Source organism: Oncorhynchus kisutch, linkage group LG19 (assembly GCF_002021735.2).
Source record: "Oncorhynchus kisutch isolate 150728-3 linkage group LG19, Okis_V2, whole genome shotgun sequence".
NCBI classification, from domain to species: domain Eukaryota; kingdom Metazoa; phylum Chordata; class Actinopteri; order Salmoniformes; family Salmonidae; genus Oncorhynchus; species Oncorhynchus kisutch.
The window spans coordinates 42,354,647-42,377,506 of record NC_034192.2 but is presented as its reverse complement, the minus strand read 5'-3'; the positions used below and the strand labels follow the sequence as shown (position 1 = coordinate 42,377,506).

Sequence of the window (22,860 nt, the reverse complement as noted above, 5' to 3'; positions counted from 1 at the left end):
ACATTGCCATTTTTTTATACAACAACCAGGGGAATAGTTAAAGGGGAGAGGAGGAGAGAGAGATGATTAGATGGCCATTGTAGTATGATTTGCCAGGTTGCTAAAACTGAGCCAGAAGATCAAATCAAATAATACTAGTAAATCACAGTGAGCCAGCCTAACAACGTACAATCAGGAGGCAGTTTGAGACCCACCTTGGCGAGATGTCACAGCCCTGTCTCATGAAGGCGCCGAGGGAGAACCAGAGACTGTTGAATATCCCAAACTCGTTGGTCGATTCATTAGTCTGGATCTGGCCATCCTCGTACTCCTCTGTGTGCCACTCATATGGGCTGAATCGGCTGACCAGGAAGAGCACCACGCTCACACCGATGTAGGCAAACACGATGCACATCCAGATCTCGTAGGCCAGAGGGTCCAGGAAAGAGAAGACTCCAGGTTTAGACTTCTGGGGCTTCTTGATCATGATGGAGATCCCCAAGGACATGAAGGGCTTGGAGAAGTCAATGACTTCTTCTCGGACCAGGGTGATGGTCAACGGTGCCACGGCTATATCAGCTTTCTGGGTAAGAGAGGAGGAAGGAGCTTATTGTTCTAGCAAAACAGGATAAGGTTTAGTTGTGTTTAAAGGGAACTACTGGGAATGTTTCAATAGTTTGTATACAGCAGGTCATTGGATGTGATCAGTATAAGAAGATCCATGTATCTCTTTTCTTACCCCATAGACGAGCTCTCCCACCATTCCGTTCCAGATCTTGGTCTCAGCGTCTCGAGCTCCATATTTTCCATCCCCCACAATTTTCAGCTGGTATTTGAAGCCGCAGTGCTTGGCTATCTCAGCGGCCAAATCTACACAGTAGCCCTCGTATCTTTCATTGTCTAGAAAAAGGTCAGCGTTCTTCTTAAGCATTACATATGGGGCTTCCTGAGGGAGAAAATTACAAATACTGTTCAGTCCAGTAGGCTTGCCTTTAGGCTTTACATCATGGTATACATGCAAGCTTTGTACAATGACAGAGGAATGAATAGTTTCACAAACTTAATGTTGTAACAGACTTAGAGCTCTATTCAATATGGAAAGCTGAAGCATTACAGATTCCGTGATAGAGATGTTAAGGTAATTTCCAATTGAGCCGACATAAGCAGCATTTACTGTGAATGAAGTCACTGATAAAGCAGGAAGGTTGCCTTTAAATTTCAATCATGCTGTAAAGCTGAACTTTTGCAAATCTGAGTGAATAGAGCCCCTAGACAACTATGGGTTGGTTTGTGTATGTTGTACGGTGTCCATATTAGGACAGCCTCAGTGTGCTTAGTCCACTTCTGTACTCTCTGTTCACCCACGACTGTGTGGCCAAGCACGACTGAAATCAAATCAAATGTTATTACTCACATGTGCTGAATACAACAGGTGTAGACCTTACAGTGAAACACTTACTTACAAGCCCCTAACCAACAATGCAGTTGAAAAAAATACGGATAAGATTAAGAAATAAAAGTAACAAGTCATTAAAGAGCAGCAGTTAAATAACAATAGCGAGACAATATACAAGGGGTACCGGTACAGAGTCCATGTGCGAGGGCACCTGTTAGTTGAAGTACTCTGTACATGTAAGTAGAGTTGTTAAAGTGATTATAGACGATAACAACAGAGAGTAGCTGCACTGTAGAAGAGGGGAATGGGGGGGGGTAATGCGTTACCTACATGTACAAATGACCTCGACTAAACTGTACCCCCGCACATATTGATTCAGTACCGGTAACCCCTGTATATAGCCTCGTTATTGTAATTTTATTGTGTTACTTTTATTTTATTTTTTACTTTAGTATATTTAGTCAATTTTCTCTATTTCTTAAACTGCATTGTGGGTTAAGGCTTGTAAGTAAGCATTTCACGGTAAGATCTACTGTTGTATTCGGTGCATGTGACAAATACAATTTTATATGGACACTGTAATGTCGTAAATACATGATTCTATGGACTAGTAACAATTGCTAAGTGAGAACCTAATCAAAGGAAATTATATCCAATTGTTGTGTGTTCATGAGTCAGTTAGTATGAATAGAGTCTATGATAAGTCATTACCAAGATTGTGGTCACAATGACAGTTTTGTTTTCCATCCCTGTTGTGTCATTCGGGAACACGTCTGATTTTGTGACAGCCATTTTGTCAACTTCGTTCCAATATCCAATCTGTGGAGGAAATAATGAATAGTGAATGAACAATGCCATAATGTCATGAGACAGTGTTGTTGTTTCACATGATGGGAAAGGACTGAAGCATCTACACAGCCATGTTATAATTTCTCTGTCATTTCTGCTCTCTGCAAAAAATGGTTGATTTCTGTAGGCCAATTCCATCCAATGTCGTGTCTTTAGATCTTTGCTCTATTGGTTCAGTTCTGATGTGCTGTTGTCTTGTTCCATCACAGACAAACACATTAAAGACTGTCATACATTATACAACCTTGATCTATTAAGATTCTGACATGTTCTAGACATATTCAGAAACACTAGCATACCTTCACAGGACCATTATTTTTCAGCTCCATGATATTAACTGAGTAGTTGACTCGTTTGCCATGTTGATCGAACTGAATGTTCCCTGTGAGGCCGTCCACACGAACCTAAAAGGACACAAAAGCACATCGTCAGAATTGCAAGACACCACAATTAAATACCTCTGTCATAGACAAAACCAATTCAGTTTCTCCACACAGATTTGGAATCAAATTGCGTTGTCTAAGCTCTAAAGCTGGAGGCTGACTATTGTGTGTGGGCAGACGATTGTCACTGTTAGCTCAGGGGAGAATGTGTTTGTGTGAGTTTGTGTGTGTGTGCATGCGTATCTGTGTGAGTGTGTATGTGTGTGTCCTTATACTTCAGTCTCTGTGTGTGTGTGTGTGTGTGTGTGTGTGTGTGTTTGTGTGTGGTAGAGCCAGACAGCCGTTGCCACGGCAACCGCATGCTATCACCTGTTTGAGTGCGCGCTCGATTTCCACTCCCTGCGCCCAGGGCACAGCGGGGTTGGCCAGACAGTCGCCGTTGTTGCCCTTCCTGGCGATGTCAATGCGCTGCTTGTGCAGGTAGCGGAAGGCCTCCGTCATCACCTGCACTGAGTCGTAGGTCAACGCAGATGTGTACTGCAATAAAACAGAGGGGGATGGGTGTGTGATTGTGTGGGGGGATATGGGGACACAGGGGAGGGGGAGATGGTGTGTGTGTGAGGGGGTTGTGATGACTTGTTAGTGTGCGTGTCTGTGTGTGGGCATGCGGCTGTGTTCCTGGGTTTGCACGCGCACAGTATGAGTGAGTGAGTGAGAATGGGGGAGGAACATTTTTAATCGGCAGACACCTCACAGCTCCCCGAAGACAGAAGAATGCTAGCTGAGTGCCACTCAACCGAACCCAATGTTATATCTACTCACCCTAATCTTACTGTCGGCACCAGGGTATTCCTTCTCCTCCAGAGCCTCCCAAATCTGGTCAAATTTGGACACCAACGGGTCATCAAAATCCACAATCTGGAAACCTGACACGTTGGCTCCGCCATATTGGATTTTGGAGAGGTCCCCATCCACAAAACCCTGAAATTAAAACAAGAAAATCAGGTTCCATCTGCATTTTTGTCAAAATGTTGATATTGACATAACCTTGTTCTGTTCAATGGATTGAATGCTGTAATAACATTAATAATTATTGATGTTATTAAGTTCAAAAGATAAACATTTCTGACACCATCACACCAATGAGGGTTCGGAACTTTAAAGCCAATTATCTCAGAATAAACTTTTTGCAGATAGAACCTTATTGTCCCAAGCTATCGAAATGTCAGCAAAAACCCTCCCCAAAAACCGGGAAAGGGATGATTTAATAGATTAAGCTAACTAATTGTGTAATACGTAGGGGGTTCAATTGGAAGACAATCGCTCTGTGTTCTCAATGTCTTATCACGATGCTTTGAGCTTGATAAATTATTTTACAAATCACTTTGTTCTTCCTGAGATTACAATTCCACTGCTGGTTAAACAGAGGTGTGAAAACTTACCAAATTTGCAATGATGTAGTGGTAGCCTTTCACATGTCTGCCAATGGTGATGACCTGGGGACAACATCAGATAGGGAAACAGAACAGAAACCATAATGACGTGTAAACCAAACAAGACAGTCTCCAAGTAATCATATTCCTCATGGTACAGCAATCATGTTTGAGAATGAAAATTGTATACTTTATAACTCTATCTACCAAACACAAAAAAACATCCATTGTCATATTTTAGTGTGGAGCGATTAGTGCTCTTTCGATTCGGTTTCTGTTCGATTATCAAAAAATTATCACGGTTTACGATTTCGGTTTAGATATTTATTTATTTTTTACAATAAATGCACTATGTATTATGTGGATTGAATGCTGTAAAAACACAGAATAAAACAATTCATAAAAGTCCCTTGATGGTAGTTGATGCCTATTACTGCTTATCATATATTAACCATCCATTATTCACATTACTTTACCTTAATAAAATAATGTTTGTTGTTGTGTATATTACATTAGTTATATTTCATTACTTTATTATTTCATTACAAGTCCTCCTCTCATCATCTAGAGCTGCTGGCTATGCTGTATGACAAAATCACTATTTTAGTAGTTCCTTAAAGTAAATAAGGCATACTTTTATGACGGCTGAATACCAACTATCAATCACTTAGATCACGTCTTTTCCGGTAGGGATACCCCGCAAAGCAACTGCTCTCTATCCCTCTCGATCGCGCATTCTTCATCTCTTCTCTCCCTCTACACACCAGAGAGGAAGTGGCGAAGCGAGAGGTTTCACTCTCGCCAAAATCTGTCCAAAATGAGACCAATGCTTTTCTATGGCTTATTTTGGAACTAAGCTTGCTGCCGCCTGCCTTCCTTCTTTTGGAACAACAACTCCCATTGTTAAGGCGGAGACATGAGCATCTAGTCATTATATAGAGATCTCTGCCCACACCAACCGGACAAGTAGGCGCGCAATGGATTATGATCTTTGTAGTTATTTACCACATTGTTTGCGCTAAACTATGTAGAATATTGTCCTGTTGGAAACTACAACGCCCTACTACATCGCACAATTCAGGCTGGATCTGATTTATCTCTGGAGAAACTGCTCATTGAGCTCACAGAGAAAAAAAACGAACGAAACGCAATTCTAATATTTGAACCGACGTCAGTAAATAATTTAACCGACATCGGTCAATTAGTTGTTAAAAAACTAAAATTAACCTACATTTCTGTTAAATGCTAAGCACTATCATATTTTCACATTATACCTGTAGCGTGTACAATTGTTTTGATTAAAAGTCATAACCCACTGCCACCTGTCAGTGTTATCACTTGTCAGTACCGAAACTAAAACAGGAAGCCCATTTCAGTAGCTACCTCAAAAGCCATTTTAGTGACTATCTCAAATGACACACCTGCAACTAATCCCACCACATGAGTAACACCTCCACTTAGAAATCCAGGTACATATAGAGATTTGAAGAATCATTTGAATAAAATGCATTTTAAGTGACTTGCTTTGGCAGAAGAGTGTGACCAGGTTGGATTATTTTTCTCTCAGATAAAAGCTCTAACATGCAACAGCGGGGTGAATATGGGCATTGGTTAAACACATGTCTGCTTGCATTAAATACTACTCAATGGACTATCCCAGGGTCTAGGGAAGGTTTAGAAATAACCTGTTCATGTGAATCTCTATGCCTTTTAATTCTATTGTTGTATTCTAAGCCTAAAATAGCCCTTTTCCTTGTGGGGACTGAGGAAATGTCCCCACTTGTATGAATATTCCTTGTTTTACTATCCTTGTGGGGACTTCTGGTCCCCACAAGGCTAGTAAGATCAAACACACAAGCACACGCCAACAACATCTCACTCGCTGCATTACACATACTGAGCTTGTACCTGCTCCATAATGTCTCGGACTTTGTCCTGTTCACAGTCGAGGATGACCCGTCTCTCCTTCTTGTTCTCCAGGTCCTGGAAGAGGGAGCGATAGGCCTCGTCTTTCCTCTCGTCCTTCAGGTTGCCCACGTTAATGGCCATCACCTGCCACTTCCTCTCCGCAGCCGTGTCCAGCACCACCTGCAGCGTGGTCAAACCTGGACAGACAACAGGGTCATGTTCATTCGTCATTAAACTGAAGAAAATGCTCTGAAACTGGGTGAGATGAGAAGGCACTATTTGAACTACTCCAATAAGAAATGCTTGTTTTTGTTTTCTGTCGCAAAATGTTTTGCTATGGTGTGTTCTAATGAACATGACCCATGAATACAGTTCATTGTAGGGTTCATATCCATGCAAATAGCTGGATATATGACATTAGAGGAGCCAACATCAACCAACATTTGTGGTGAAATGTAACACACAGTTCTACTACCACACTGTCTGGCTATAAGACCCACACAGTCCAGTTCATCATACTGTAAGAATTATTCCTGTGTACAGTTACCTCTGCCCCGTTCTTTCTGTACAATTCTCTACAAAGAGTTGGCCAAGGCTTAAGTCAATTGTTACATCAACTCTAATGTTCCTATTCTACTTGTGTCCCACCCTGTTTAATGACGGTACAAGAGTAGTGTGCATTGATCTCAACCTCCATAGAGGGCAGTTGGAGCATGATTTGATATTAAAGGATGTGAGCGTTTCATCCTAGATGGTGAATTACAGCTAATTGATTTGATACGACAGGGCAGCAGTGTTCATGAAGGTGAGATGTTGGTGGGGGGAGGGGGGGGAGCATTTTCCTCAGAACACATAAGTCATGATTACTGTAGGGTCATTATGACTCAGTTAAGGTTGACTGTTTCTCCGGTGCCCATTAAAGAAGATAATTGGAATTTGCTCTGATTTAAGCTCCGCTCACCATGCGCTGACGCGAGGCAACAAGAGAATCCCGGCTAATGGTCAATATTGTAAATTATTAGGCCTGTGCATTGGGTAAAATTGAAACATACTGTATTTTAGAAAGCATCTTCACTGAGTGGAAATAATTTTGTTAATCTTTTGGGATGCAGGTTTATTGCATGTTCAGACTCAGCATTACATGTGAGAACCATTTTCATACTTTTATGTCTTTAGGAAATATTTGTATCTACCTGGGATAGTCAGGAATCACCACACTATACACTAGCTTTACTAAACTACTGCCACTTAAAAACCTCAACAGAGTGTTAAGTTACATATTCACAAACCCTAAGCATTGTCAATAAACAGATTCCGACACTATATTGCTACCATGAATGCTAGAGAAACCTGTTAGAATACCCTTCGGTTGGAACTGAACTCTTAGGACAGAAATCAATCGCCTTGAATAACGATTCAAAGCCCACAAAATGTAAATAAGTGAAATGTGCAATATTTCACAGTTCGGATGCAAACATATACAGTGGCGCAAAAAAGTATTTAGTCAGCCACCAATTGTGCAAGTTCTCCCACTTAAAAAAATTTGAGAGGCCTGTAATTTTCATCATAGGTACACTTCAACTATGACAGACAAAATGAAAGAAAAAATCCAGAAAATAACATCATTTTTAAGTGGGAGAACTTGCACAATTGGTGGCTGACTAAACACTTTTTTGCCCCACTGTATTTCCAATAAAAAAATTGAGAAATTATGCAGAAAAATTGTTATAGACAGGATGATTGAATTCTATACTCACAGCATAGTTATATGTAAAGTATTGGGTCAATAATTATTGTGTTCATTGTGTTTTTCCCTTTGTTTCACATGACTGCACCTCTACTGTCTACACAGTCCCACTGTGTTAATACCTTAGAGTATCAATTTCCTTTTTTCTCCTCAAACCATGGCCTGTATTGTACTTTAGACACAGATCACCCAATACTACAGTATATCTACAGGTAACATACTGTAGGTGAAGTGAAAACACCATACCATACCAGTAATGAACTTTCCGTGAAAAATATTCCTATCATTCCACATTGTGCCAGCCTAGTATGTATGCCATTCTTAATATCAACAAAAACATCACCAACCAATAAAAACAATAGACCAATGTGGTTTCTCCTTCATTTTCCATTTCCCAAACAGTTTGGGCGTCGAGGCGGGCTGATTTCCCATGCATCCACCCTCCATCATGGCGGGTAGTGGATGGCTGACAGACGGGCTGTGGAGACAGCTAGCGCCTTGGGAGAGGAGGAGTGGTGAGGCTGAAGGATCGTCAGAGGCTGTCAGAGAAGCTGTCTCTCACCCACAGAGGGGGCAAAGGCTGGGAGAAGAGCCGAAACACACATACACGTCCAGAACATCTCCCTAGATTCTAATTCAAGATTCAATCCATTGTAGATAGAATGAACCACACTTTGAGTTCAGTCAGAATATAGAACACTGTACTCAAGGTGTGAACCTATACTTGCATTACCTCTCTCTCTAGACTAAACCCCCAATTCAATTGCATACAGATAAAGAGAAAGTGCACTGTGGGTTCATTCTGAGTGTTATACTAATTCTGTATCGGAGGTGTCACTCATTGTTTCTCATCAACATGGTTTGGAAACATATACTGTTATTGTTCAAACATACAATATAAGTTGTTGTTGAGCTCGGGCCCAATCATATCCCATCCATTTGAACAATGATGAAATATGTTCTACAAAACATCTAACCTTAATTTAACCCCATAAAAAGGGTTAATGCCCCAAGCAACCATAGGGAGATATGCACTTAATGAGAAACCCTAATGTTACACAAAACTCTTATCTTTCATTGTGCAACACTGCAGAGCGAGGATTATCCCCAACTTCAAAGAATGCCAGTTGTAGCTTAGTCAAAATATTCAAGGGGTGGACAAGATCTTGGTGGTCAAGCTGTGTAAATCATCATCATCAAAGTTAGTCTTACATCAAGTCAAATCTTTACAGCTGTTTCCCAGAGCAGATCTAAATGGACCCCCATAGCCCCTCATCCGTGGACACTAGGAGATCTGAAGGGATTGGCTAGGTATAGGCAATATGGTACTTGCTTGACGTTTGCCTTTTGATTGATATCATTTTTGCAATATTGCTCCTATCCAACCCCTTCAGATCTACAGGAGGGGCTTGTCACGGCTGTTGAAGGAAGAACTGGACCAAGGTGCAGCGTGTTGAGCATACATACTTTTAATAGTAGACGTTGCCAACAAAAACAGACCGTGAAGCTTAAGGCTATGTGCCATCAAACAAAGTCAACTTCCCACAAACACAGGTGGGGAAAAGGGTACCTAAGTATGGTTCCCAATCAGAGACAACGATAGACAGCTGTCCCTGATTGAGAACCATACCCGGCCAAAACATACAAAATCATAGAAACACAAAACATAGAATGCCCACCCCAACTCACGCCCTGACCAAACCAAAATAGAGACATAAAAAGGATCTCTAAGGTCAGGGCGTGACAGGGCTAGGGAGGAAGGACTAGGGAGGAGGGGATGGGGTCCATTTGAAATTCTGGGAAAGACTCAAGACTTTTTAAAAGTGGCAGTCAATTATCAGGACAGCAATCAAGCTACCACTTTTCTTAATTGGATAATTAGCTAAGCACCCACTTTGAGCCTAACATTGATGTATCCAGTACAAACTCTTCCTGGTAGGAAGCACGAGACAGTAATAATTTGACTGACTGCATTACAAGTCTCTTGCGTGACTGTCAAGTTCATCAACATCAACATGTTAGTTGCATCTCCTCAATACCTTGGCACATTGTAGAATGGTATTGGGAGCCCATTTCATTTACATTGAACCCTTATTTCCCTAAGGGACTGAGAACACATTATTTACAGCAAGGTAAATCTGCTCTTTCTTAAATGTCCCTCCAAATTCCATTGTAGCCTTGACAGTATCGCTTTCAAAGGACTATCGAGGAAGTCAGTAGAGGCGTAGGTTTAGTAACTAGACCCAATGTGCTGATGGGATTCATTATATCTAACGACAACACCCATTCACACACACAGACAGACAGACAGATGCAGGGAAGCACACAAACATGCACACAGACTCTAAAAACACACACACACACACACCAATCCACATACACCAATGAGCCACCACACCAGTGTACGCACTGCACATCGGTTGCCATGGGAATGAGTGTGGATCTATCTGACCTAATTAGGCAGAGCAATGTGATGAGGAAATATGCACAAGGGTCGAGCCAGAGAGAGCTCATCAACCAGGTACTAGCATTATAGCATTAGCATTCTCAATAAAACATTCCATTATACTTGTTTTATGTAGCTCACCCTAGCACAACATTCCACTACAACTAGCACTGTAGGATTAGCACATGCTAATTGGACCTTCTGAGACCATGGATATTCTCTTGAGCCCTATTCAATGTAGTCAATGCTATTACACACTCCACTGTAACCAGCCCTGTTTGAGAAAGAGAGAGCGAGAGAGAAAGTGCCAGACAGCACAGGTACCAACAGACCAGCACAACAACACCCTCTAAACCAGAGAGCTGAAAAGGGAGAGAGACGTGTCTGCACTCTGGACTGTGGTGACAAAACTCCAACAGGAGGGAGAGGAAAAACAGCCCAGCAGGAGGAAGGGGGGAGAGTGCTGAAGGAGGAGGTGAGAAAGCTGAGATGGGACAATGAACAACTCGTGAGTGAGCTGGCCATCCCCCCCAGAGAAGCCAACAGAACATCCCTCTTCAGACCCCGACCACAGCCAGGACAGACAAGACAGGACCCACTAACCCATTAGACCCACCCCCCTCCTAGCAACCCCTGTCAGCCCCCTTGATAGCCCTCTTGACAACCCCCACACACCCACTGAGGACACAAAAAATCCAGAAAATCTGCTCCTAATAGACTCAAATGGTTAGGCACCATGATGTAGCTAGAGGTCAGCTAGTTTCCTTCCTCCTCTGGGTATTGTACATTGACTTCAATACAAAACCTAGGAGGCTCGAGATTCTCACCCTCTTCCATAGCCTTACAGAAAAATGATGACAACTTCTGGAGGACAGCCTCCAACTTATAAGAGTTTTTAAAGTATGAACTGACATGTTGTCCACCCAATCAAAGGATCAGATAATTAATATAGTACTGAAAGCATACGCTACAGCTAGCTATCACTGCAGTGCATACAATGAAGAAGCAAGACAGAGAGAGAGAGCTAGCTATATTTAGATGTATTTATTTTTACATTCACTTACTTAGCTAGCGATTGCAGCTAGCTAGTTTAGCATATACAAACACCCAGCTCAAACAGTGAAGGATGCTACGTTAGCTAGAATGTTTTGGCTATGGCTATCCAACACTGGAACACTTCTAAGTCAAAGTAAGCTTTTCGTTTTATAAATATTTTTCCACCGGGGCTCTTTCAGACCACAGTCACAATCTATGTGAACAGAGCAAAACTCAACCATGAAGCATCAAAGCCGAAAAAACTGCATGCTGTTAAGAAATGCTATAAATGGAAGGAGGGTAGTGTAGACACCTGCCAAAAAACAATTGGCCAACAACAAATCCCTCCTAGACATTTCCCTGGACAAAATGTTTCCCTGCAATAGTGAAGGTGTAAACTTAGCAGTTGGAAGCATGAACAGTATATTTGATCTATTAGCTAACATATGTCATTTAACTTCAAGCAGAAAACCTAAGAAAACAAACAACATTGAGAAATGGTTTGATAAAGAATTCTAAAACCTTAGAAAGAAATTGAGAAACCTATCCAACCAAAAACACAAACCCAGAAAACCTTAGCTTACACCTTCACTATGCGGAAACACTAAAACAGTACAGAAATGCACCAAGAAAAAAGAAGGAACAGCAAATCAGAAAAAAGCTCAATGTGATTGAATAATCCATAGAATCAAATCACTTTTTAGAACATTGGAACACACTAAACGAACAACAATTCATGAAGAGTTACCTATCCAAAATGAAGATGTATGGATAAACCCTTTCTCCAACCTTTTAGGCCATATAACAAAGAACCAAGAACAAAAACATGATAATTTACTGAACAGAGTCAGTTATTAAAAACTTCCAGAACCCATTGGATTCTCCAGTTACATTGGATGAGCTACAGGACAATCTACAAACCCTCCAACCCAAAAAGGCCTATGGTGTTAAAATATACAGACCACAAATTCAAATGGGCTATTTTTAAACTCTTAAATTTCATCATCAGCTCTGGGATCTTCCCCAATATTTGGAACCAAGGTCTGGTCATCCCAATCCAGAAGAGTGGAGACAACTTTGACCCCAATAATTACAGTGGAATCTGTTTCAACATAAATATCTGAAAAATCCTCTACAGTATCATCAACAGCAGACTTCAACATTTCCTCAGTGAAAACAATGTCGTGAGCAAATGTCAAATTGGCTTTTTACCAAAATACCGTATGACAGATCACGTATACACCCTTTCACCCTTATTGACAAACAAATAAACCTTAACAAACAAAATCTTCTCATGCTTTGCAGATTTCAAAAAGTGAGGGTCTGCTATACAAATGGGTGGAAATCAGTGTGGGAGGAAAAACATATGACATTATAAAATCAATGTACACAAACAATAAGTGTGCCATTAAAATTGGCAGTAAACACACAGAATTCTTTCCTCATGGCCGTGGGCTGAGACAACTTGAGCCCCACCCTCTTCAATATTTATATCAATGAATTGGCGAGGGCACTAGAACAATAGACAGGGATGCACCCGGCCTCACCGTACCGGACACGGAAATCAAATGTCTACTGTTTGCTGATGATCTGGTGCTATTATTCCCATTCAAGGGGGCCCTACAACAGCATCTAGATAGTCTTCACAGATTCTGTCAGACTCAGGCCCTGACATTGAATCACAGTAAGACTAAAATAATGGTGTTCCAAAAAAGGTCCAGTTTCCAGGACAACACATCCGGCTAGACACTGTATCCCTTTAACACACAAAATATTTTATCTACCTCGGCCTAAACATCAAAACCTCAGGTAAATTCCACAAGGCTGTGAACGATCTAAGAGACAAGCCAAGAAGGGCCTTCTATGTCATCAAAAGGAACATAAAACTTGATATCCCAATTAGGGTCTGGCAAAAAAATGCTTCAGTGAGTTATAGAACCCATTGCCTCTATGGGTGTGAGGTCTGGGGTCCACTCACCAACCACAAATTCACAAAATGGGACAAACACCCAATTGAGAAAAAATATATACTTTGTGTTCCTGGTACAACCCCAAACAATGCATGCAGAGCAAAATTTAGACTATACCCACTAGTTATCAAAATCCAGAAAAGAGCTGTTAAATTCTATAACCACCTGAAAGGAAGCGATGCCCACACATTCCACCACAAAGCCCTCAAATACAGAGAGATTAACCTAGAGAAGAGTCCCTTCAGCCAACTGGTTCTGGGACTCTGTTCACAAACACAAACAGAGCCCCATGACAGCAATACAATTAGACTCAAACAAGTTATGAGAAATCAAAAAGATACTGGTAAGAATCAACCAAAAAAACTGAGCAAATTGGAATGCTATCTGGCGCTAAACAAAGAGTATACAAAATGAAGATTTAAGAGTATGACTAGTCTCAGTGAGCATAGCCTTACTATTGAGAGAGGTTGCCATAGGCAGACCTGGCTTTCAAGAAAAGACACGATATGTGCTCACTGAGCTGCACTTCCTAACCTCCTGCCAAATGTATGACCACATTAGAGACACATACTTCCTACAGATCACACAGACCCACAAAGAATTTGAAAACAAACCCAACATTGATAAAATCACAGCAGAACAATTTGTGGCCCGTTGCCATGAGAATAGTGCAACCAGTGGAGCACAAACAAGATTGTAAATACCACCATATCTTCCCCCACTATTCATAGTACAACTATTTGCACATTGCTAAAACACTATACATAGCTGATAATATAAGATAAAATGTCTATCTTTTTGAAACCTTATTGCAATGTTTACTGTACATTTCTTATTGTTGATGTTGTTGTTAAATTTGTTTCTTCTCAGTTTTGTTTAATGTTTATTTTACTTGCTTTGGCAATGTAAACATATGTTTCCCATGCCAATAAAGCCCCTTTGAATTTAATTGAGTGCGAGAGAGAGTGTAGAAAAGAGAGAGAAAGTGTGAGAGAGATTGAGAGAGACAGACAGATAGAGAGTACAAGAAAGAGACAGGCAGACAGAGAAACATACAGAGAGAGAAATAGACAGAGAGATTGACAGAGTGAGATAGAGAGAAATAGACAGAGAGATTGACATCACATATTCAGATTTTCTCTCTTTTAGGTCAGCCTTCCATTCCACTGTGACTCTGGAAACCCGCCCTTAGCTTCTATCATCAGGTATCATCACCTACTGTACTCCAACTGAAAGTGCTACTTCATACTGCTATCCAAAATCACTCTCATTTTGACATCATGGAAATGAAGACTGATAGCATCATGTAATAAAAAGTAATAGGATCCTATCGTGCCTTTCAACTACTCTTATACAAGCCCAATAATAAGTATTATGCATATTACTCTTGCCTCCAGTACAAAAATTAGACTATGGAACTCTTTGTTGAAAGCCTTGTAACTAGTGCTGTACTGCATCTTAAACGCATGTAAATACCATTTACCTAATGTTTTTATTTTGCGTGACTGTTTACCCACCTTTTGCAGAGAAATGCATTGAAAGTACAGGAAGCGTTACTTTACTCACCGCGGAAAGCGATCAGCGTTTACCCACCTATTTGTTTTACAACTACACCACTGCTTGTAGCCTTGCTACCAGGACAGTCACATGAATGTGATTTCATTTGGGGAAGTCTAGGCCTGTGTCCTTTTCAAAGTAGTGTCAAGCCAAGTGGTGTCATCACAAAGGGTAAATACTGTCTGACATTGCATTATCCCCCAGGGCAACAACTCAATGCATCATCCTTAGCCTAATACACGACACAGCAAATAAAAAATACTGAAAAGCTTCAACAAGGTTGAAAGATTCCATGCACATAGACAAAAATAACTGGGGCTATAACAATCACTTCACCTGAATATTTCTGGAGTGCATAGACTTTTAGACAGTTTCAAAAGCAAGGTCATTCTCTAGCAAAACATATTTTTTAAAGAGCGTTCTGTTGGTTGAGTTCTATACAACAGAAACTTGAAAACCCAGCTACTCTTCAGGACATGTGGGACCATCGCCCCAAGGTCCAAAACCCTCACTGTCAGGGAACTGCCCTCCTACTTTGCTGCGAGCCATGAAACAAGCTCTCACACAGGAGGTGCAATGGTCCTAGTTGATAATATCTGACAAGTGGTTTGTCATGCAGCACAATGCCCTTTACAGCGTGTTCTCCTGGTACCTTTCTCAGTGTGTGGTACTGCTATGAACTCTCTCTGTGTCTCGTTTATGTGGATGTAACGTGTCACATCAAATGTATGGCAAACAGTCTAGAAGCATAACCTTTGCAGTGCATAGACAGTTCTAGTCTTCTCTCATTTGCTTGAGTGCTTTCTAGTTAGCTTTAGATGTGTTGACAAAAGGGCGGTCACTCCATGAATACCTGTGCAGGTGTAGTTTGAATGTAATATAATTTAATCACAGTTGCGTTTCATATAAAGTACTTGTCTTCTCTTCAACCTTCAGGAATTTTACAGTGTTTGTAAAAATAAGTCCTCTTTATTAATATACAGTAACCTCTATTTCAAGATTGAATAATGGCAAAAAGCAGTGTTCTTTATTCTGTAACCCATAAGGTTCCATAGTTCCTTGAGATATGTATAGGCTGTGGGCTCCACCCCAGTCACTCCCTAGCCACACCCATAGTCACTTCCTGGTTTGAGTGTGTCAGGAAGGGGGAAGCCATCTTGACGGAAGTGTTTGTAACTAGGAAATTGTTTATAGTTTAAAAGCCTCGTTTTCTAATTCCACACAAGTGAGAACATTCTGAATGACTTGTTTAAGCCCCCAGAGTTGATGTCCGCTCCGCCGCGAAAATCAAATTAGCATAAGAAAAATAATCTCCACCTAAATCTGTCAGTTAAAGCCAGAGAAATGTTTTTTTTGCATTCTCAATCTCAATCCACTGCATCCGCTAATGTCGCACTTCTGCATCTGCGGTGAATAGTGATGGAGCTAGAGTGGTGTTTGTCAGACCATGAGACATCCTGAAAATCAGTCTTCTCACGAAATTGGCTGTAGCATACAAATGGTTTGGCCTCTATGAAAAGATGAGACCCTCACGAACACGATGGTGTTCTCCGTTTGATCTACGACCCCCACATGCATCTTGGGACTCGTCTGAAGTCGGTACTGCCGATCTGTCAACTTCTGTCTGTAGCGTCCTAACAGTTTGGGCTACACACTAATATAACCCCTCTGTGGTAAGGTGAACAGTACCGAGTCAATGTGCAGGGGTACGAGTTAGTCGAGGTAATTGAGGTAATATGTACATGCAGGTAGGGGTAAAGTGACTATGCATAGATAATAAACAGAGAGTAGAAGCACTGTACTGTATGTGAAGAGTGTGAAGGAATGTGTGTGAGTGAGTGAGTGAGTGAGTGAGTGACTGAGTGAGTGAGTGAGTGAGAGGGTGAGTGGGTGGGTGGGGGACCAAAACAATGTCCAGGCTCTTGTTCCAACCCAATGCTACCAAACTCGACTCAACCAATCAAGGGTTTGACTTAGGTTTGATTTATTAATGAGTCAAACCTGTTGTCCTTAGTGTCTTTACACATGAAATCAATCGTCTTTTTGACCGCACCCTTTTTGATTTGAACAAAAGGTTTCATATTTGTTTGCCCATAGTGGAAGTAGTCAGCCAGTGACTTTTATCATTTTAATTTAAATGGGGTAGATTCTGTCCTGTTAAACTAGTATCTCTTACCTCTATCACTGTCGTAGAGATAGGCAAACTTGTCCCACTTGTAGTACTCAATGAGGCTGAGTAGGGGTCCTTTGATGTCAGGCCTCATCTGGATGATGAATTGATGAGTTCCATCCAGCGGGAAGCTGGGGGTGATAAATGACACATGCAGAGTCCCACAGAACGACGTTATCGTGTTGACCGACTTCTTGTCGTAGAATCCAAAGATGGCGTAAACTCCTCTCGAGAACTGGGAACAGACTGAAACGAGAGAAGTTGCAAAACAGTCATGAGGAGAAGTGTACTTAAGTATTGGATAACAGTGTTACGTTAAGATAAGATGCGATTTATTGTCTGTTTTCACGTAAATTTTTATTTGCGCCATCATTAAAACAAGGTCATTACAGGACATGAACTAGAAGATACCGAAGATTCTAAAAATGAGCTATACTGTGAGACAATTGGCTTCAAACAAGTGCTGTAACAAATGTAAGTTTGAATGTTGATGAACTTTCTACTGTCTAAAGGAGCCTCTGCCACTGGAGTGGCTTGTTTTAGCTGATTCATGTATTTTTGCTGTCCATAAGCAATGCCTGGGGAGCTCTTCCTTACAACAGCACAATATCTGAAAGCTACTGGTAAAAATGTTATGGGCTTTTATTATAGAATTCAATACAGTGGGAATGTATGTAAGAAAAAGAGCAACCATTGATAAAGACAGTTCATCAAATCTTCATGTTGGATATCTATGGACATTGATATGACCCGTTCTATATTTTAATAAAGTTTTACCAGGCAAGTCAGTTAAGAACAAATTCTTATTTTCAATGACAGCCTACTCTGGCCAAACCCGGATGACGCTGGGCCAATTGTGCGCCGCCCTATGGGACTCCCAATCACGGCTGGATGTGATACAGCCTGGATTCGAACCAGGAACTATAGTGACGTCTCTTGCACTGAGATACAGTGCCTTAGACCGCTGTGTCATTCGGGAGCCATATATACTATAAGTCCTATACTCTGAGCAGTTGTGGTTTCTGCTTGAGTTACGTTCATAGGTAGGCCATTTGAGGTTCAAAACTTCTCCTGAGAGATAGTTGAAAGATTCAGTACAATACAGGGCTACACTATGGCACCGTCATCTATATGTACCTTATGGCTCCGCTGTGGCCAAGACTATTGTCCCGTATGGCTCTGCTGTGGCCAAGACTTTTGTCCCGTATGGCTCTGCTGTGGCCTATACTATTGTCCCTTATGGCTCTACTGTGGCCTATACTATTCATTGTCCCTTATGGCTCTGCTGTGGCCTATACTATTGTCCCTCTGCTGTGGCCTATACTATTTTCCCGTATGGCTCTACTGTGGCCTATACTATTGTCCCGTATGGCTCTGCTGTGGCCTATACTATTGTCCCGTATGGCTCTGCTGTGGCCTATAGTATTGTCCCTTATGGCTCTGCTGTGGCCTATACTATTGTCCTGTATGGCTCTACTGTAGCCTATACTATTGTCCCATATGGCTCTGCTGTGACCTATACTATTGTCCGGTATGGCTCTGCTGTGGTCTATACTATTGTCCCGTATGGCTCTACTGTGGCCTATACTATTTATTGTTCCTTGGAGAGCTTGTGCTGGGAAGGAAGACCATGCTAATTTAAGGACAGGCTTTTATTCATATACAATTAAAGTTGGTTTACTCTCTTACTGTATGTGGCGTGTTTCTGTTGGTTTCGCTGTGGTTTCTGTCTCCTTTTTCCTGATGTTTTCTCCATACTGTAGATATAATACACTATAGATCGACTATAGGTTGGTTCCGTACAATCACCTCTGTTTGAGATTGGTATAATCCATATATCATTAGATTAGATAATTCTTTATTGTCTGTTTCTCACAGATATTTGCTTTACTTACCAGAAAATGCACTGCGATAGACATAACATCAAACCTGCAAATTAAAAAAAATAATAATACTAAAAAAAGCTGAAGGACTTCAACCCCCCCTTCCCCATAACTTCTCTCCTCCCTCATATACATTACCCTTTATCATCCGTCCCTGAGCAGTGCACATAATATTATTGCACATGCCTATAATCTCAGCATCCATGATTCCTGTACCCTGCACAGCCCTTTTATTTTGCAGTTAGTTACATTACACAGTTCACTATTGCACGTTCCCAAATGAGTGAGTCCATCCCTATGCCCCATCACATAAATTACAAACGGAAGTCCTGTAATATACATGATGCATAGCGACTGTAGCTGTGCATAGGTACTGTAAATATGAATATTAAATGGCTCAGTGGTTCAGCTGTATTCATACAACAATTGGTCAACGGTCAGCATATTGGGGTGTCGCTTGTAAATGTCTATTGTTCAAGTGTAGGTTAATCAGCCTTATTGACTTGGACATGTATGTCTGTCCATTGTAATTAATCCAATTAATCATTGGCCTCTAGCACGGTGAAACTGTGTTGACTTGCTGACACCGGGGGATTGGAGTCTACCCATTAGATATTAGCTGCCTCAGCTAAAATGGACATCTTGCTGCTTCACATCTTTATAGGCTGTGATGGCCATCTTTGATGTTAACATGCTGGACAGGCTTGAATATTATCAGGTTTGGACTTAGGTTTGATTAGTTGTTGGGCCTAGTTTAATGCATCCTCTATTGGCAGAAACAATTTCTGTTTTACAAGTGGGGGGAAAGTGAATATGATCGTCCACATAAGCTACTTCGAAAATATGGACACCCAAGCTACTTGGAATATATGGAGCAACTTCCAAAGCAAAACAGAGTGACACCACCAAGTATCTTACCACAGCATTCTCCTACTTCCTTCAACACTGAAGTATTTCACAAATCCCTTACGCCACTCTTAATGCCAGGCAGACATTTCAGTTGAATGCCTTCAATTGACAGCCCCACATTCATATCCTGCCAAAATCATTATTGATATGTCAAGTTTGTCTGTCAATTAAATGTTTGTCAGGGGTCATCGGGGATAGCATTGTTTAAGGCGGTCCAATCACTCCATCAATTTTGTGACGCTAACCCTAATCCTTTTAGTTGATGACACGGCACGCCATCCATTGATGTGGCATCCGATCAAATACAATTTGTATCACACGCTAACTGCTGTAATTCTGCCCTAAGTGGCTGTGCTGTACTGTAAGATCGAACAATGATATGTCTACAACCAAATTTCCCACACAAAATCAAAATATCCAAAGATGTCCCATCCCAAGACAAAAACAACCCACAAAAACTGTTACTGGAAGAAAAGGAGAGGAATCAGAAAAGCCATTAAATGCCTGTCACATACTGTATAACCGGTTTCCAATGAAAGTGCGCTGTACTTTGCATTGGGAAATACCCCCTCTAGACTAGAGTGTCTGGGTGAAACTCTTTGGTCCTAATTGGGAAATTGAGGTCAGACTGACAGAAAATGATATTATTATTTCAGTGCCGTGTCCATTCGCTATGCTTTCCAACCAAGTTTCTACTTCTTATCTCTGTTGTTTTGGAGGGAACCATACAGTGGAAACGTACTTAGGTGTAATCTGAGTCATGTTTGGAGAAGATAACTGTAACACAGATTTGGGGGATTTGTAAATTGTAATCCCAACAATGTCGTGCAGTTTCTATTGTGGAGTGTGATGGCAGTTTGTGTGTGTGTGTTTGAGTTGACAAATAAATATACAACAGCATTCCAGCAACTAAATCCTCATGGCTAGTTCTAATTGTAATAACATAAGAACAAAATCATGACAGGTGGAATCAATATGAGAGTCAAACAACTAGGGAAGACGTGTCAGCCAAAATGAGTAACTACTGCAGACGACTAAGGACCAGCATTATGCTCTATCATCAGATAGATGGAGACCAGGACAGGACACTTGAGAGTGTTGAGACAACTTCTGCTACCATGGTCAACTGTGCCCAGAGCAAGTGGTCACAGACAGTGGAACGTGAACTTTCCCTGTGAGAGTGAGTGCTACGTAGTTATTTGGGTGAAAATGGAGTCATTACCATAACTACAGAGGGAAAGTTATGTGTTCAGCCCTAATTGACTGCATCTCTCTGTGTGAAGACTTTCCAGCTCCCCTGCACTAACCTGCACCCCAAGCATGTCTTCTCATTTCAGTTTGTTAGGCTTCCATAGTAATGATGAGTAATGGAGTTTGGAGGTCACCACAACCAGGGTTGGGGTCAATTCCATTTCAATTCCAGTCAATTCAGGAAGTACTGTCACGCCTTGACCTTAGAGAGTTTTTTATGTCTCCTATTTGGTTTGGTCAGGGTGTGATTTGGGTGGGCATTCTATGTTCTATTTTCTATGTTTTTCTATTTCTTTGTTTTGGTATGGTTCTCAATCAAGGACAGCTGTCTATCGTTGTCTCTGATTGGGAATAATAGTTAGGCAGCCTGTTTCCCTTTTGTGTTTGTGGGAAGTTAACTTTGTTTGTGGCACTTAGCCCTGTAAGCTTCACGGTTGTTTCTTTCGTTTGTTGTTTTGTTGGCAACATTTTAAAATAAAAGTAAATATAAGCTCACCACGCTGCACTTTGGTCTTCCTTCAACGAAAGCCGTGACAGAACTTCCCACCAACAAGGGACCAAGCAGCGTGGTGAAAGGGACTCCTGGACATGGGAGGAGATCCTGGACTGTAAGGGACCCTGGAAGCAGGCTTGTTTAGTATCGCCGTCCAAGGGAGTAGATAAAGACAGCGAAGGAGGAGTGGCGGCGATATGAGGAGGCAATTCAGCGAAGCAGGCACGAGAGGCAGCCCCAAAACATTTTTTGGGGGGGAACACAGAGAGATTGGCGGAGTCAGGTTATAGACCTGAGAGAGTGACTAGTCAGGCACCAGGTTATGCGGCTCTGCGTCGTGTGTCTCCAGTGCGCTCTCATATCCCGGTGTGCTCTCTGCAAGCTCCCCGCAGTTTCCGTGCTAGAGTTGGCATTCAGCCAGGAGGGATTGTGCCGGATCAGCGCTCCTGGTCTCCAGTGCGTCTCTTCGGCCCAGGTTATCCTGCGCCAGCTCTACGCACGGTATCCCCAGTTCGCCAGGAGAACCCAGTGAGGCTTGTTCCAGCTCCCCGCACGTGCCGGGATAAAGTGGGCTTGCAGCCAAAAGGAGAGGTGCAAGTGCTAAGCACCAGAGCTCCAGTGCTCCCCCACAGCCCAGTTCGACCTGTGCCTGCACTCTGGAGGTGCCGGGCTAGAGTGGGCATTCAGCCTGGAAGAGTGGTGCCAAGGCTACGCACCAGATCTCCAGTTCTCCCCCACAGCCCAGTTCATCCTGTGCCTCCTCCAAGGACCAGGCCTCCAGTAGGTCTCCCCAGCCTGGTTCATCCCGTGCCTCCTTCACGGACCAGGCCTCCAGTAGGTCTCCCCAGCCTGGTGAGTCCGGTGCCAGCTCCACGGGCCAGTCCAGGGCCTCCGGCAAGGGTGCCCAGTCCGGGGCCCGCAGCGAGGCTGCCGAGTCTGGGGCCGGCAGCGAGGGTGCCCAGTCCGGGGCCCGCAACGAGGGTGTCCAGTCCGGGGCCCGCAACGAGGGTGCCCAGTCCGGGGCCCGCAGAGAGGGTGCCCAGTCCGGGGCGCGCAGCGAGGGTCCCCAGTCCGGGGCCCGCAACGAGGATCTCCAGTCCGGGATCAGCGACAGGGGTCCCCGCACCAGAGGCAGTACCAAAGTGGGTTGAGCCAGAGGTGGAGCGGGGTCTACGTCGCACCAGAACCACCACCGCGGATAGATGCCCACCCAGACCCTCCCCTATAGTTTCAGGTTTTGCGGCCGGAGTCTGCACCTTTGGGAGGGAGTACTGTCACGCCCTGACCTTATAGAGCTTTTTATGTCTCTATTTTGGTTTGGTCAGGGTGTGATTTGGGTGGGCATTCTATGTTCTATTTTCTATGTTTTTGTATTTCTTTGTTTTGGCCGGGTATGTTTCTCAATCAGGGCAGCCTTTTTCCCTTTTGTGTTTGTGGGAAGTTAAATTTGT

The 22,860-nt window shown here is 42.3% G+C and overlaps 1 protein-coding gene across 6 annotated transcripts in view; it reads right to left on the bottom strand.

The window, feature by feature from the left end:
* LOC109864847 (glutamate receptor 2) overlaps positions 1-22,860 on the bottom strand; it is a 56,931-nt gene that overhangs the window by 7,948 nt on the left and 26,123 nt on the right. For all 6 annotated transcript variants that reach the window (XM_020452846.2, XM_020452841.2, XM_020452844.2 and 3 more), the window contains exons 3-11: positions 16,880-17,119; positions 5,949-6,145; positions 4,050-4,103; positions 3,430-3,588; positions 2,977-3,144; positions 2,524-2,628; positions 2,087-2,194; positions 719-925; positions 195-562 (exon numbers count right to left, since the gene is read on the bottom strand). In XM_020452846.2, the coding sequence (XP_020308435.1) occupies positions 195-562; positions 719-925; positions 2,087-2,194; positions 2,524-2,628; positions 2,977-3,144; positions 3,430-3,588; positions 4,050-4,103; positions 5,949-6,145; positions 16,880-17,119 (1,606 nt within the window). The remainder of the gene's footprint in view (positions 1-194; positions 563-718; positions 926-2,086; positions 2,195-2,523; positions 2,629-2,976; positions 3,145-3,429; positions 3,589-4,049; positions 4,104-5,948; positions 6,146-16,879; positions 17,120-22,860) is intronic.